This window comes from Eufriesea mexicana, unplaced genomic scaffold (assembly GCF_001483705.2).
Source record: "Eufriesea mexicana isolate 0111107269 unplaced genomic scaffold, ASM148370v2 scaffold10819, whole genome shotgun sequence".
NCBI classification, from domain to species: Eukaryota; Metazoa; Arthropoda; class Insecta; order Hymenoptera; family Apidae; genus Eufriesea; species Eufriesea mexicana.
This window is the reverse complement of record NW_016918457.1, coordinates 51,028-68,448: the sequence shown is the minus strand read 5'-3', so window position 1 is coordinate 68,448 and position 17,421 is coordinate 51,028. Positions and strand designations below refer to the sequence as shown.

Here is a 17,421-nt window from a genome sequence, read left to right as displayed (position 1 = left end):
TTTTGATTATCCATTCAAAAACAATTTAAAGTTGAATCCTGAAAAAGGTCTGTGTAAACACTTTCGAAAGTCGTAAATCAATGGCTGCGAATAAATGGACGTCATTGATCGTTCACGGACTCGAGCTTCTTAATTCGATTATGCGCCTTTGTTTTCCTTTTTCCAGTCAGAGAACTGTCGTGGAAACGAAAGGATGGGACGTGTTCCGGAACCCACCGCCGAAGATCGATTCCGGCTCGATGGCGAATCAAAGATGCCTGGAGGTGACGGTACAGATAACGAAGATGGTTGTGTACCTGTTAGTTTTCGTGATAGTGCTAGGAAGCGGTGTTGTTGCCAAAGGAACGATTTTATTTATGACATCACAGCTGAAAGCCAACCGAACGATCAATTACTGCAACAGGCAGTTAGGTGAGTGATCGTTGAACTTTCGTGCATACCATAGCTATCGTTGAACGATTTTATCTCTAATTAGTTCTTGAACAACTTGTGGCGCCTCTGCTGGCCTCAGGCGTTTTCCCGTTATCTATGTTTTCCTTTGCTTTATTATCCTGTTTTTCCACCTTTTCATGCTGTCAGATGAGAAGATTAACATGTAGTTAACGTGAATCTATTAGGCATTATTTCACACTATATTTTTCATTTTTTTTTATTTGCTCGTTGATGGTTTATATCGGGTTACCTGTATTTTCATGTGTTTGAGTTTTTGGTTATTGTAGTATATATTGTAATATATTGTAATATATTGTAATATATTGGCAAATCTTACTTATGTATACATTGGAAGCTAGTACTACCTGTATTATACCATATAATAATTTAGTACAGATTGTTATACTTATTACACAACTTAACCCTCTATAGCAATTTTTCTATATTGTTTTATTTCCTAGTTGATACATTATATTTGATACTTGCTTATATTATTTATAATGTATATTGGAATCCAATTTTCTTTGCATAAATTATTAGATTCTATATTTCAAATTAAAGTAAAGAAGTGAATGTAAACTTAGTCTTTAGCTTTGTCTATTATTTTCTTATTTTAAATACATTATTAATATTTTCTATTGAAATAAAATTTTTCATACCGAAATTACTAGATAATTATATTCCAATATCAAAGAAGCTGAATATTATTTCCATTCTTATTTACCATTGCTCAGGTTACCATTTCTCAATTCCCTAATTAAATGAACAAAAATATGTTTTCCTCCTTCGCGCAAAAAGGTATTACACCGATATAAAACTGACGAAATCTCCGCCTCAGATTGTTGTAAATTACAACTTCGGACTCTCAACTAAACAGCGAATTATTTTCTCTCCTATTTTTCCCTTTTACTTACATCCGCTTAAATAGCACCAACGTTGGAATACACAGTTTACTACCCACGGTTGCAATCCTCAACCGCATTTGCGTTTGAATCGAGCACTCGATGGACGCTTTGTCTCCACAATCATGTAGTGTTTGTATTTGAATTTTCTGTGAATTGCAGTCCAAATGTATTCATTGGTTTCAACATTTGATACGGAATAAGATCTGGTTGCTTGAAATAATGAGCTAAATCCGCGGTACGATAGTATTACAGTATTTCTCTTCTTTCCTTCCTTATATTTAAAAATCTAAATACCTTCCCTTGTTATGCTCCATACAAATCAGGTATTCGACATCGTTAAACATTTCTATTAACCCTTTGACTTCGGCAGACTTTAAAACGTACCATACGGTAGGAATCCATTTACGATGTGCATTAAGAACGATGAAATTTTTCGTTAGGTGTGCATTTCTAAGAAATTATTGTATTTTTAAATAATAATTAAAACACTATATTCCACTGTATTAAAACAACATTGTTCATTTCTTTGTATTCCGCATTAAATGGTTACTGTATATACTTAAAATTTAGCAGCAAACATAATTTTTGATCGCCTTTAGGCGCCCCCAGTATCACAAGCGCAAGATTTCTAAGCACCTTTAGGAATCAAAGGGTTAATAACTTTAAACAAACCAGTAAATTTACATCTCCAAAAAGTCTAATAAATTAGGAACAGCTGATCAATCGGATCTACTAGTTAGATCTTCTTAATCAAGCCTCCAGCTTACAAGAAGAGTGCAAGTCCTTCGGGTCAATGATTTAGTTGGAATTTTTCCTTGTAAAAGACAATGCAAAATAACTTTATACGACTATTTTCATGACTCCTATTCACTTCTCGTTTTACGAACAACCCTGGGAAAAGGATTGTCCCTCGCTTTCCCTAGTTATCCTTAAAAACTACCCTTAATATTTAGAGCTGTGTTACCGAGTCCTTGGATCTTGGGCAAGGCGTTATAAAAGAAGGACTATTTACGATTGAGAAAGGTTAGGTTTGTTCTTGAAGGTTAAGAATTAAAATGAAAGAGAATGAATGCGTAAGGGTGTATAGGGCGTGAGGACAGTGTTAGAGAGGAGTTCTCCTTGTTAGCTCAGGAAGAAAAGAAATAGAAAAGGATAAGGATCAGTAGTGGTATATCACTCGAAATTCAGGATAATTTCATTTTGTTTACCTCGCGTCGTCCCAAAGCCACCATGTAGCCCATATAATCCAAGGGGTATCCTGCATGAAGCCATCGAGTCGCGCAGCGTCAACCTTGCAAAATCGCGACGGCGTCTCATCGTACTTCCGTGCCATGTTTTGATACAACATTCATGGAAACCGACCTGGAGCAACGTAAAAAGTGGATCGTGCTCTCAACATAGTTACGACGGAGTTTTTTCGCGATATATACCCGCGGTGCAGGCAAAGGAGAGAAAGTACGTGAAACCAGGTTGAAGTGTACTGCGTGCCTGGGCCCGCTGGTAGAAAATCGTTCGATCCTAGATAACGAAAGTAATTAAAAAAAGTGTATTCCTAATGTTCTGACGCAAACGTAGATGACTTCTTCTGACGGAAACGTTGCTTTTGTGTATAGAAATCCGCTCTGCCATTCGAGAGGTAGTCTTTGCTGTTTGCAGAGGATTACCTGTCTCAGGAGAGGTGATGAGATATGTATATCAGCAAGGAAGAATGAAATACTTTCTTTTAATTTATTTTTTGAGACAAGATTTACGAGATTCGAGTGGTAACCGGCTTATTACTTTGATTTTGAGAAGTTTAGATGGTTTTCCTTCTTAGGATATTAAAATATTCGTGGTTTAGTTGCTTCATGATCCAAAAAGGCAACAAATTTAGATGGACTAGAGTATATAAGTCCCAATTACAATTAGAAACCTAAATTCAGAATATCTTCATCTCTGTGAATAATTTCAATAGACTATTTCATCAATGTATTGTAACAGATTCTTGACATTCTTCAAGATAGTTATAGAAGTAAGAAAAAAATATTGAAGTATGAAATAGTGGACTCCATATTCTACCATATTCCAGTGTCAATATCAGTTTAATGGACACTCCATGAACGTATTTCGTTGTTAGTTTGATTTTTAGAAATTTAGAAGACTTTTCTTCCTAGAATATAAAAGCATACACCGTCTAGCTTCTTTATCATTTAAAAAGGCAACAAAGTTAAAAGGAATAGAGCAAATAGGTCACAATTATAATTAAAAACCTAAATTCCGAATATCTTCATCCCTGTCAATAATTTCAATAGACTATTTCTTCAGTGTAATGCATCCTCAAAATTTTTCAAGATAATTAGATATGTAAGGAAAAAAATTGAAGTATGAAATAGTGGACTCCATATTCTGCCATATTCCACTGTCAATATCATCCCAATAGACACTTTGTCAACGTATCTCGTTGTTACAGGCCGGGAAAAGCAATTCGTAGTATCATTACCAGAAGAAGAGAGGATAGCGTGGATCTGGTGCATCATAATAGCGTTCGCGGTACCGGAATTCGGCACCCTGATCCGCAGTATTAGGATATGCATTTTCAAGTCTTGGAAGAAACCACCTGCTTCTCACTTCCTGCTCGTCTTCCTCATGGAGACCTTCCACGTGGTCGGCCTGGCTCTGATGTTCATGGCAGTGCTCCCCGACCTGGACGTGGTCAAAGGTGCGATGCTAACCAATTGCGTGTGCTTCGTACCTGGGTTATTAGGTAAGAGATCTTATCCAACTATTTCTGAACTTCAATCTTTAATTAGTTGCTATGCTTTGGTACCAGTAGAACTGGATGTTTGTTACATAATTCGCAGAACTAGATTTGACTATACGTGAAACGAGGTTTGGATTGATCGAAAGTTTGCGTGAGTAACTTGAGTTAAAACTGGGTCAATCTGTTTCGAAATAAAAATATTTCGAAACACCGAAAATCGAAAATTAAATAGAACATATTGTGACCCTTTGAATTGATATTTAAAGCTCAAGAGCGTGTAATTATTTTATATTGAAAATTGGAATATAGGTTAAATTAAGAGGATGATTTTTTCGCTTGATATTTAAAGTTCAATATTAAATTACGAATAGGGAGATATATTTCCTGTAAATTGGAATCAAAGAGATCATATTTTAGGTGATATTTAAAGTTCAACGACAGACCGTGGTGTATAATTTTTCTGAATTGTAAATTTCAACGGTTTCAATCGGAGAGACGATTTTTTCAGTTGGTATTTAAAGTTCAAAGTAGATCGTGGATGGAGCGTGCAAATGGTCGAGTAGGCGAGTACTGTAATCAATTGGATAAGGCATTTTGAAAGTACATTGCGGTGCCGCGTTGACCCCACTTTGTTGCTAAAGTATACCGATCTGTTCTCGTGTCATAAGCGAATGGTTTCCATCTGTCGATTATCTGCTTGAAAGTTAAAGAAACTATCCTCAGTTCTGCTCAATTTTTTCTTCGCTTTGCAGTTATAATTTAGTAATAATTTTGAATCGCCTTAAAAAAGGTCCAATTTATTTTAACACACTTATAAAACACTTTCAAATTATATAAAAATTGAAAATGTAATCTTCCTTGAAATATCTCGAAGAAAAAAGAAATCCAAGTCTTCCTAACCAAGTTTTCCTAACCTCTTCTCTAAATTACGTATATTACAAAAAAAGAATAATCTTTTATTTTCCCAAAATCATCTTTCACGATAATTTCAATTTCGTTTAATACACTATTTCATACATGTGGAAACTGTGAAATAAATTTAAGTATTGATCACAGCTACAGATTCAGGTTCGAGGAGATATCCTTCGTTAAACGAAGACGTCAATCGGCTGGAGCTATCGATGTAAAGGTAATTCTTATTGAATCGAGATAAAGGCTACTTTCGTTTCTTTCAAGGGTTGCTCTCCCGCAACAAGAACAAAGACGAATCGAAGAGATTTGTTTTGGTGCTGATCGATGTTGCTGCACTCGTCGCTCAGGGAACAAGTTTCTTCCTTTGGCCATTGTTGAACAGTTCCCGGCCCTCCTTATGGCTCATACCGCCATCTTTGTTCATGGTTTCGTGCGGCTGGTGGGAAAATTATGTTTCGATGCAGAGTCCGATCGGTGAGTATCACGATATCGGCGAGAAGCCATTAAGAAACTGTCTTTGAGCGTGAAAGGAATAAGGAATACTCGCGATGATAGAGGAATTCGATCGGGAAAGCTATCAAAGTCTTAGGAGCACCTCGAGTGACACGCAGACACGATATTTTCTGAGGAATAAATGGTCACGAGGGTATTTCAAATATTTATTTCGAAAACCCAGAAGAAACTTCGTTTCTTCTTTCTCTGGATATGAAATCTTTGGTCTCTTCAGGGATTTCAATCCGTTTAGTTAATACTCTCTTTCAACCATTTTCTTTTTCTTCTTAGTAAAGCCTTCGTCCAAAAATACTATTTGATTGTTATCACTATAATATTAACATATTATGTTATTATTATATAATATTAACACTAGAATTACCAATCTTTAATTGGTTTCTAAATCTAAGGAAACATACAAGATAGTAATTTTAGTGGTACGATGAAGCTGAGTATGTATATTAATTACAGTTCTATCTCGATACGAGTCAATCCTAATTTTTTAAAAACTTTTTGAAATTAAAATCTAAAAAATTAAATATTTTGTAGTAACTGCAAAAAGGAAAATTTCAAGACCAGTCATTTTAACTAGATTGTGGCAATTCTAGTGTTAATAAAAGGAGTAATTCATTAGTCAAAATGATTTCTGTTCCTGCCATTAGGATTCGTTAAATCTCTGGCAAGGGTGAAGAAAGAATTGCGGGTGACGAGATACTTCACTTACATGTTTATATCGCTTTGGAAAATCGTGGCATTCTTTATCAGCACTTTGCTGATATTATATATAAAAGGCGAAACTGTTGGCCATTTATTTACCATGCTGAGCGACGCTTTCGGCAGCCACACCATCATGGTATCGACGGTAAGACTGGATGCCACTAGCAGGACCACTGACACCGCAGACATCTTGGAAATCAGCGACAGAACACCTGTACTATCAGACGTCCACACTCCTATATATGTTTTACTGCTGCAAATATTCGGTGCTTACTTCACGTACATATTCGGTAAGTACTTTGCAAAGGAGCATTCCCCTTGTAAGAAAAGATAGATATTTACTAGGTTAACATTGACTCTCATATTGGTATCGGTAGAACCGATTATTCGAGCAGGAAATAAATACATATCGGTCAGTAAAAGGTATTCGTACAATAATTTGACACAAATTCTATTTAACCCTTTGCATTCGAGAGGCGTCTCTCAGTTGCCATTTAATCACATTCTAAACATCGGTGTTAATTAATATATCAAATCAAAAATTACTCAAAGATGCGTGGAATATCGAAGTAAAATAATTCCATCTTAATTTGCATACGATTTCTTATTTACCGTTTTATTAAAAATATCCTCGACTTTATGGCAATTACTATTTTTCTGTGATGAAGAAATCGCCGAGTGCAAAGGGTTAACCTTACTTTCTACAAAGATATGTCAAAAAACAGTGTTCTAAAAATGCTATATTAAATAATTTACAATTTTTCCACTATAGGATTGTTAAAAAAAATACAATTATATTTTATATATTCAAATAATTAATTTTTTTAATAGAAATAAAATATGAATGAGTATATATTATATATATTAATTAAAATTTTATTATAGTTTTGAAATTAATTCTATTAATATTTGTTTTTAATCGTTAATGTATAGTTTACTCAGATTTATCAATGTTTCGAAATTAAATCGGATTTAATTGATACGAAATTATTTATTAACATGTCGAATCAACGGAGATCGATGAATTATTGACATAAACAAATAGAAATCGATATATTTTAGAACTCGAGTATCTTATTACGTTTATGGCTGATTCAAACCACTGCTATGAGCTGAAAGAGACGACAGTGTACGGAGTCCATTGGAAATAGGATTTCGTTTCTGTTTCAACGTATGCCGGCTTAATATCGAGCGCATTGGTAGGGTGAATACCAATAAGTTCACCGTCCGCTATTATTTATTCACAAGACCGTTCGTATGGAATTTAGCATAGAAGGCTTACGCGACGAGTGACACACTTCCTCCGTTTCTTCGCGATTGTTAGATCATAGATTTATGCGCGATTTATAAGGGTGATTGATTATCGCTTGGCATCGTTTGAATCAGTATCTTACATAACGAAATCTAGGTCATTTGAATCTTTCAGATACCCATTCGTAGTATTTTTAATTCCCAAATTAATATAAATTAAGGAATATTGAAAATTTAATGATAAATTAGAAACAGAAATTTTTATCGAATAAGGTATATAAATCAAATCATTTTATATTCTACGTTTGTCACCAAATAAATACTTTGAAAAATAATTTTCCTGGCTGTGTACATAGAAGATTATAAATAGTAATTATTCTGCAACAGAACTTTACTCTAAAAATATATATACACAAAAATGATTTTTAATATTCGTTTTGTACGATTCCATTACAACGATGAAAAATTTAAATATAATGTATTAATCCAATAAGTTCTGATCCTTCCATTTATGTAAAATTATTAGCTCACCACGATATTAGTCGAAAACGTCAGTACAATTAAAAATTTTAATCAAAAACCTATCTTCGACAAAGAATAAATTTTCGAATCTCAAATTACTCCCCAAACTTACAAAAAGAATTAGAGAATCAAAGGCTTTTTGGTTAACTAATGAATTGAATAAAATCACAGTCTTGTCGATGCAAAGCTTCTTCAAAATCATATCGAATTTTAAAATTCCTTCTTCAAAAGAAATCCTTGAAAGAACATTACCAAGGAAGACTCAGCGATCTTCAGGATATTATAAATCCTCGAACACGAAACCAGACAAAATTAAGAACAAAAGATAAACGTGTAGTAAACATACCTAAACAAAAATTCTCGTCTGTTCCAGGTAAATTCGCGTGCAAGATCTTGATACAAGGTTTCAGCTACGCGTTCCCGGTAAATCTGACGATTCCAGTGTCGATCTCTCTATTGATCGCTGCCTGTGGCCTGAGGAACGGCGATCCTTGCATATTTCACGGGACCATTCCGGATTATCTATTCTACGAGTCGCCGCCATTGCACTTCCTCAACGACTTCGTGTCGCAGCAATATGCCTGGGTGTGGCTGCTGTGGTTGCTGTCGCAAACTTGGATTACCCTGCACGTGTGGACACCGAAATGCGAACGTCTGGCTTCCACGGAGAAGCTGTTCGTCGTACCCATGTACAACTCACTCCTGATCGATCAGTCGATGGGCCTAAACAGGAAGAGGGATGACCAACCGGAGGTGAAAGTCGAGGTAACCAGTTTTGAACGACTTCAAACCCCTTAACGCAACGATGTTCAGAGTTTAGGTAGTTAGGGGTAGTTGTCCCCCGACACGTTTAATAGTTCACCCTTGCAGAACTCGAAACAGCTTATACTTTGGTCTGTACAAGCTTATACAGGGTGGTCCATGCAACTATAATAACTATATTTTTGCTTTGGTTAGAGTCAGAAAATATCGGATTTTAATTTTTTCACAGATGAAGGCTACTGATATTTTTTAAAAAGAGTATCTGTAATTTTTCTATCTCGTTTACAGAATCTTGTAATTTCCCATTTCATGATCACCATAAAATTACTAGTTTAATTTCTTTCAATCTTTTAAGCTTTGCTAGTAACCATTTTACTAGTGCGAGTCAGGATAATCACCTTTGTTCAAATTTATGTTAATTAATTGCAGAAAGTGTTTAAAAAAAATAATTTTGGATTATATTTCGATTATTTTGAGTTTCTCAGTGGGTGCTTTAGCTATTAAGGTCTTCTGCGTTTATATTGTCACTTCTCTGTTAGTTTTTGTTCCTGCTGGAGTCTCTTCTCGACTGACCCTTATTTTCTTCGAGTAAATCTCTTATCTCGGCATTTAATGTCTCTTCATTGAGAGAAAGGTCTACTAAGTAACTTCCTTGATGAATTTAGTACCGAGTTTAGGGCAAAGTGTACTTTTAGCTTCTTATTTCCCCATCCTTATTGTCCAGGACCACTTTTCGTCAACCTTCGTCACGAACCCTAAAACAGTGCTGGATGTCTCTTTAAATAGAATCGTACGGATTCTCTTCGTACCCTCGTTGAAAATAACTGTTCAGTTTCATGAATTCGAAATAGGAAAATGTATTACTCTGGATATCAGCTTCGTCTGATATAAAAATGTGATAATATTTTTATAGGTGAGATTTTACATAAGATTTATACTTGTGAACAGATAGTACGTAAGAATGACTAATATATTCGACGGTTTAAAACAAGAATTAAGTTAAATTCAGATCTGACTTTTTAATTCTTCAAAGAGAACGTAAGTAGTTTCATTTTTAAGATAACATATAAAGTTCCAAAAATATGATAAAATATAACAAAAACATAAGGACAATATTAAGTTGTACGTTGTATAGAAACAGTTGTGCATAATTGTTTGTTTTCCATTAAGTTTCTCCCTTTGAAAGGAAAAATTATGCGATTTGATTCTGGATAGAAGATATCTACGAAATTCTATTTCTGTCCTACATAAACGTGCTAAACAACAGAATTCTGTAGAACGAGTTTATTTAGAAGGCAAGAATCGATTTTCCACAGGTGCTCGTGACATAAACAATCCTTTTACCATTTTATCTGACGCTTCGAATCGTGAACCTGTCTTCGACTACGTCCTATCTATTTGCAGCAGTAATAAGAGATTGTTCCAGCTCATATTGGATATCGAGAATGTTCTACTCTAAGTAATATAGGGTTAAGCTAGATCCAATAATAAATCATTTACTTCCAGAAATATGTTATAAAAATTCCTACAATAATACGAATTCATATATTACCGATATATGATCGTCATTTTCTATCTTCAATTTTCAACTTTTACTCACGTTCAATCATACATCACACATGGATTTAAATCGTATTATTATACTGACTTACAATAATTTATTAGAATGCAATTTTTACTCTATAGCCTGATTTTTATTCAATGGTATTATACAGTATAAATATATTTACATTGCTGTTTATTATGTAGAGTACAAAAAGAGGGGACAGAATAGAAAAGGAACACACAAAAACAACATAACACAATACAGACACAAATCCATCTCTAATTATCATAAACAATAATGTATAATTAAAAGCAAATGAATGAGCTTATTATAATTCTAAGGCTAATTTAGCAATCTATCACTGATATTAATACAACTTGACTATAACTCATTGTCAGTCTAAAGACTAAGAACTATCTTATAATTCTAACATACAATTCTCTCTGATCTAACACTCTTAAATACTAAAAATATCCTGCACTCGTTAAAATCTCATTAAAATTATCAAAAGTCGAATCGCAATTCTTCTCGACCCTCGAGACGTCGCGTCGAACCCTCGAAGGAGGTTCTAGTCTCGAGTGACTTTGAAATCACGATCGTTTGCATGAGATAGTAAGCGGTATTTTTGTTGGACAGGATCTGGCGGAGATAGAGAAAGAAAAGGGAGACGGGGATTATGAGACCATCTACGAGCAAACGGACGGCTCGACTACACCCCCGTCGGCTGTAAAGAGTAGCGATCATGTAACCAGGATATATGCCTGCGCGACCATGTGGCACGAGAACAAGGAAGAAATGATGGAATTCTTGAAAAGTATCCTGCGGCTGGATGAGGATCAATGTGCACGACGTGTCGCCCAGAAGTACCTCAAGGTTGTCGATCCGGACTACTATGAATTCGAGAGTAAGTGCAGACCTAACCTATAAGGTCCCTTGAGTCGCGCAGTACCGACCAAAGCTCGTTTTCGCTTCTCCCTCTTTCCGTCGTGAAAGATCGTAATATTGCTGAATAATTGGGAACAAAATGACGATTGAATAGCGAGGGAAAAATTAAGTTTGATCTGTATCTTTAGTGAATGCTTGTAATAAAGGCGAGTTAGAGTCCTAAGTTAAAATCCTAGAATTAGAGTCCTAAAAGATTGGAAGCCATTTGTGCAACAACTAACGCTGACGTTTTATAGTATACCAGGATGTTGGTTCTAATTTTATTATGTTAATACGACGTTTAATTCTGTCCACACAGCTCACATCTTTTTCGATGACGCCTTCGAGATATCGGATCACGATAACAACGAGTCGCAAGTGAACAGGTTCGTGAAACTGCTGGTGGGCACTCTGGACGAGGCTGCATCGGACGTCCATCAAACGCGAATGCACGTCAGAGCACCGAAGAAATACTCGACACCGTATGGAGGACGATTAGTTTGGACTCTACCTGGGAAAACGAAGATGATCGCCCATTTGAAGGATAAGAGCAAGATTCGTCACCGAAAACGTTGGAGTCAGGTAGGGATTTTATCTCGAAATTAGAAATATTATAATTCTACTTTGCACTCGTATGTGTACATATATGTGATACATGTAGTAACTACTATTATTGAAATATACTATTATTGAAATAAGGTTATATAAAGAAAGCGGTTGGTTGAAGAGTGACGAGTATATGTGTTTAATATAAAGACAAAGGCAACTCCAAACAATTTTCATCACCACTTCCTCTAACCTCTCGCTACCAAGCTCGACACAATGCTGTCATCTTGACAGGATCTCTCCCTCTCTTTTTATAATTTTTTCTTTAGAAATCCCCTCACCCTTTTAATCGCTGAAAATATTACAGACCCACCTGATTTTCATCTTTCCTACTCGCTATCACTGCTTTTCTCTTTCATAGCCCTTTTACACCTAGGGTTCTTAAGTTTATTGACACTTCATACATGTATCGAGTAATTGCTTGTCAAATCAAGTGCTAAGGATTAGAAATTTTACGCGAATTTTATAACAAATAAGTAGACATTTTTAACTCGTTCTTTCACAGGTCATGTACATGTACTATTTGTTGGGACATCGGTTAATGGAGCTGCCAATTAGCGTCGACCGCAAGGAAGTGATCGCGGAGAATACCTATTTGCTGACTCTCGATGGTGACATCGACTTCCAACCAGCCGCTGTGAAACTACTCGTGGATTTGATGAAGAAGAACAAGAACCTCGGCGCAGCTTGCGGTCGCATCCATCCAGTCGGTTCAGGTAGGTCTCGCGAAACCACCCCCGACCCGGCAGTAAAAATGCGATCATGCTCGGAATTTATGGATAATACTTTTTCTCGAGGAATAATATCCCTTCTTTACGATATTAGGTCCTATGGTGTGGTATCAGATGTTCGAGTACGCCATCGGTCACTGGCTTCAAAAGGCAACCGAACACATGATTGGTTGTGTACTTTGTAGTCCCGGGTGCTTTTCACTCTTCAGAGGAAAAGCTTTGATGGACGACAACGTGATGAAGAAGTACACGACGAGATCCGACGAGGCCAGGCATTATGTTCAGTACGATCAAGGAGAGGATCGATGGCTATGTACGCTTCTTCTGCAACGTGGTTACAGGGTGAGTGCTGAGAAAGGTCTTTGAGTCGTCGAATCTCATTAAACGTAGAAATATATAACAACGTTACGAGATAATGAAGTTAACTGGTACGAGGTATTATTTCTAACTTCTTTTCATGAATTACGGTATTTTGGGTAATGCAAGTTCTTCAGATAAATGAACATTAAATCAAGCTTTTGTATATTTTCCATATATATCTAATTTTAATTGGGAATATAATTATATTTGATATTTTTACATACTATAGTGTAGTAGATTTTGAAACAGATTCTTGGACAAGGTTAGACATTATGAGAATTATGAGAAGTATTAATGCATAGATCTTTATACTCGAATTTGTTCGAATATATTTTTTATTAATTTAATTCGAATTTCTCTGAGTAATAATAATTTTGTAGATGTATATGAAAGAATATTGGTTGAATTTTTAATTAAGGCTTGATAATAATTAATATTTTGCAGTATCTTTTATTTATAATTTTAACTGTGTCGTTGATGTTGCAGGTAGAATATTCAGCAGCTAGTGATGCCTACACCCACGCACCTGAAGGCTTCAATGAATTTTACAACCAACGCCGTCGATGGGTACCCTCTACCATAGCAAACATTATGGATCTTCTCATGGACGCGAAACGAACGATTAAAATCAACGATAATATTTCTCTGCCTTATATCTCTTATCAGATCTTGCTCATGGGTACGTGGTACATTTTTTAAATACTGTTGTACCATTATTCTCTTATTACTCTTGTAACAATTTCTACATATATCACTTCCATGATTTGATCTTCCATAATTTATTGTAACAGAGTGAGTATTGCATAGATGTCTCTTGTCCTAAGCTAAACAGGTCTTGAGATGGCCTAAGTTTATGGTGATCATTTAATAGAGAAGGATTGAGAATTTTTGCTCGAAGCAACTTACTTACTTTCAAGCAACTGTTAAGAATGAGATCACTATCAAACTTGACAGCCACATTGATATCTGACATTTGAGTGTTAAGTGAGATATTTGAAAGTTTGAGTGACAACACAGGCCATAGATAGAGATAAATAATATAAAAGAACAATTCAAGAGTATAGTCCAGCTTCTCTGAGAATTTTAGAATTTGAAAACGAGGATTAATTTAAAAACTAGGTTAAGCTATATTTTTCTTATCCTTCCATCTTTCTCTCGATCTTCACAAGGTTCATAAAATCATCCTGAAAACAACTTAGAACAATAGAAATAAATCTGACAAACCTTCGACATCTTTCCAGGTGGGACCATCTTAGGACCAGGTACGATTTTCCTCATGTTGGTGGGTGCCTTCGTGGCAGCTTTCAAGATCGACAACTGGACCAGCTTCTACTATAACATTATCCCTATTCTGCTCTTCATGATCGTATGTTTTACTTGTAAAGCGAACATTCAGGTAAGTCGATCCAACACTGATACGATTCAGCTTGTAAAATCCCTCGTAGCTTTCACTGTTCCAGCAATTTTGTTTCTGTTTTCTTGTCCTTGTCTTCCAGCTTCTGTGCGCGCAGATACTCTCGACAGGATACGCAATGATAATGATGGCCGTGATCGTAGGTACAGCCCTCCAACTTGGAGAGGACGGTATCGGTTCACCCTCGGCCATATTCTTGATATCCCTGTCCAGTTCCTTCTTCATAGCTGCCTGTTTGCACCCTCAAGAGTTTTGGTGTATCGTCCCTGGTATCATTTATCTCCTATCCATCCCGTCTATGTACCTCCTCCTTATCCTCTATTCGATTATAAACCTGAACGTCGTCTCGTGGGGAACTCGTGAGGTCCAAGTGAAAAAGACCAAAAAGGTTCGTTAGAAAGTCCTCCATATCGCTTTCAATTGACACTTATTTGCCTCTGAAAGTAAGGGAAGGACACTTGGCTAAATCTAGGCTTGTCACTTTCGAGGGGCTGTAAATTTATCATGACGTCGTTGGATAGGGAACACGTGGTGGTGGTAAATCGCGTATATCCGGAAGGATCCTTTTGGATGACGAGTGCTTTGTTTGATTTCATAAACGAGCAGGAATACAGCTTCTTCGTCTGCAGGTGTACGTTCTAACTTGTTTGCAGAGGATACGTGCTATGAATGTGATACGTCGAGGATACGTTGATAATAATTAATAATACCAATAATTGAACAATAATTTACAACTCTTTGATCTACAATACCTCTAATACGTCAAATACATCTGTGATATATTTATCACAGTTTAGCTATGACCCCAATGCTCGAAATTTTTACTCCAATATCCTCAACGTATCAATCCTTTTACACGTATCTAAAACCGAAAATTACCACACGCATATAGACACACGCGCACACGCGGTCACTAATAACAGCTGAAATTAACAATGGTGTGGTAGGTTTTTGTGGCAGGCCTGATCAGCACCGTGTACGGTATGGTGATGATCGCCGTGGTCGTTGGGACAGCGATTAGCATCTCCGCAGATGGTGTGTTGTCGCCGACTACGATGTTTCTAATGTTACTAATAGGCCAGGTGGCAATAACCGGGTTAATGCATCCCGCGGAGTTGTACTGTCTATTATACAGCCTCATATACTTCATCACCGTCCCATCGATGTACGTGCTGCTTGTCATTTATTCCATCGCTAATCTAAATGACATTACATGGGGCACGAGAGAGGTGGTGAAAAAGAAAACTCCTCTGGTAATTATCTCCACTTCTTAACCGACTAATCGATTCTTTAATCTCTTCTTCCTCTTCTTCTTCTTTGCTCTTCCTATGAGAGCCATTAACCCTTTCGCTACGGTACCTGAAAGTATTTTTGGGACGGGGGACAGGTAAGAGAAGGGATAGAAATATGAACACGAATATTTACGTGGTTAATGTATTAATTCCATCATATTTGGTATGCATCGGTCATTTTTAAGCAAAATTTACTGCGATACGTCGGTTTGTCGAAATAATTTTTTATTTTTGCTACTTGACGGCTTGTTATCCTGTAGGTATGTAGGAATTCGAAGCTTTGAAAATCGATGACATTCTTTATGGTATCGTTTAGGTATAAATCAATGATTTGTGAATCTTTGTGTATTATTTACCTTCTGGTAGAGTAGAATTAAAGGTAGGCTTAAGTAGGCCTCCAATGAGAACACAAGGTGTTCGAGTGGAAATTATTGTTTATTGTTTATTTTTAATTTTAATAGACGTATTACAGAAAATAACAAATTTACAAAAATTCTTAATCCTTTGTCAATAAGTGTATATACATTTTTAGCTAGTGATTAAATATGTATTTGATATTGAAGGATATACTTTCTCGTAGCGAGAGGGTTAATAAAAGGTACCTTGAAATAAACTCTAAGAACAATATCGGAAGGGAGTCTATTGATAATTAAATTCATAATTAATTACTTCCGACAGTGTATTTCATTCCTGCGTAAGATGTAGGGAATAGAGGTACGAATTTTTTTAGTTGGGAAAGAATTAATTTGGTATATTTCCTTTGTAAAGCACTCGTAATGCATTGATTCGATCTAACCTGTTGATAATTTAATCGAATCTATTGATAATTTGATATTCGACGAAGTTGGTAGTAATATAGTTACATAGGGAAAAATCTAGTTCAATTGCTTTCTTTAAAATTTTCTCAAATCACTACCTTATGTTTTATTTATTTAAAGGGAAAAAGAAGAAAATTGTTGAAAACTCTCTGAGACTTCAATTTTCGTATCGTGATAACTGTAAAATGATGAAAAATAAATTAATAAACGATCGAGGTGCTTCCGATTACGGGATTGGTGAATTCATGTCATTCTCATATGGAACGCTAAGCTCCTGTAGCTGACACCTATACTCGCCTAAATCCCTATTCGATCGATGTAATTTATCTTGAGATAAGTGGTGGGTAAGTGGTAGCTACATCAATCGACTAAACCATGCGATTAAATCCACTCGATTCGACTAAATGCATTACGTGTATGCGTGTTCACTCGGGATTACTGAATTAGATCCTGTGAGAACGGTATCTGTCATGGAAATAGCCTAGCGAAAAATTCTTCAAGAATAGAGGAAGCTAATCAATTATTATTTTTAATAATCTGATTAGTTTTGGTTGTACGAATTAATTTTTATATTTTCCATATAATGAATTAAAATGTACATGTGTTTATCGACATTCTGGTGGTTGTTACTCTAAGATAGTTATTTCAAGGTACCAAATTTGACAATATTTAGTATCACGTCTCTAGATGCAATAATAATTGTAACTAATAAATTAGCAGCATATGCACTGAATAATTTCTTGACGCACTTGGTACTGCCTTTCATACTTTATTTAGAAGCAGTGCTTACTGTAACTACATGGTTCACATTTACATATTTATTATTCATATATAAATTAATTTCCAAAAAATATACATATAGAATTCCTTATTAAATTTATACGCATGTAATTTTATTTTTCAACGAATTTTAACTTTCATGTGCCCAAATAGTTACAGTAACCACAAATGGGAAGCTTCTTGATATTAAGAGCTTTGCGCCTAGTTCTAGAAATAT

General features: G+C 35.6%; 1 protein-coding gene across 4 annotated transcripts in view; it reads left to right on the top strand.

Moving 5' to 3' along the window:
- kkv (hyaluronan synthase-like protein kkv) overlaps positions 1–17,421 on the top strand; it is a 55,059-nt gene that overhangs the window by 27,034 nt on the left and 10,604 nt on the right. For 3 of the 4 annotated variants that reach the window (XM_017908454.1, XM_017908452.1, XM_017908453.1), the window contains 12 exons: positions 167–411; positions 3,787–4,080; positions 5,254–5,463; positions 6,144–6,488; positions 8,345–8,736; positions 10,916–11,183; positions 11,523–11,785; positions 12,315–12,525; positions 12,635–12,882; positions 13,387–13,579; positions 14,142–14,296; positions 15,262–15,567. In XM_017908454.1, coding sequence (XP_017763943.1) covers positions 167–411; positions 3,787–4,080; positions 5,254–5,463; positions 6,144–6,488; positions 8,345–8,736; positions 10,916–11,183; positions 11,523–11,785; positions 12,315–12,525; positions 12,635–12,882; positions 13,387–13,579; positions 14,142–14,296; positions 15,262–15,567 — 3,130 coding nt within the window. Of the gene's footprint in view, positions 1–166; positions 412–3,786; positions 4,081–5,253; positions 5,464–6,143; positions 6,489–8,344; positions 8,737–10,915; positions 11,184–11,522; positions 11,786–12,314; positions 12,526–12,634; positions 12,883–13,386; positions 13,580–14,141; positions 14,297–14,396; positions 14,703–15,261; positions 15,568–17,421 lie in introns of all 4 variants that reach the window. The other variant, XM_017908455.1, reaches the window with a different exon arrangement.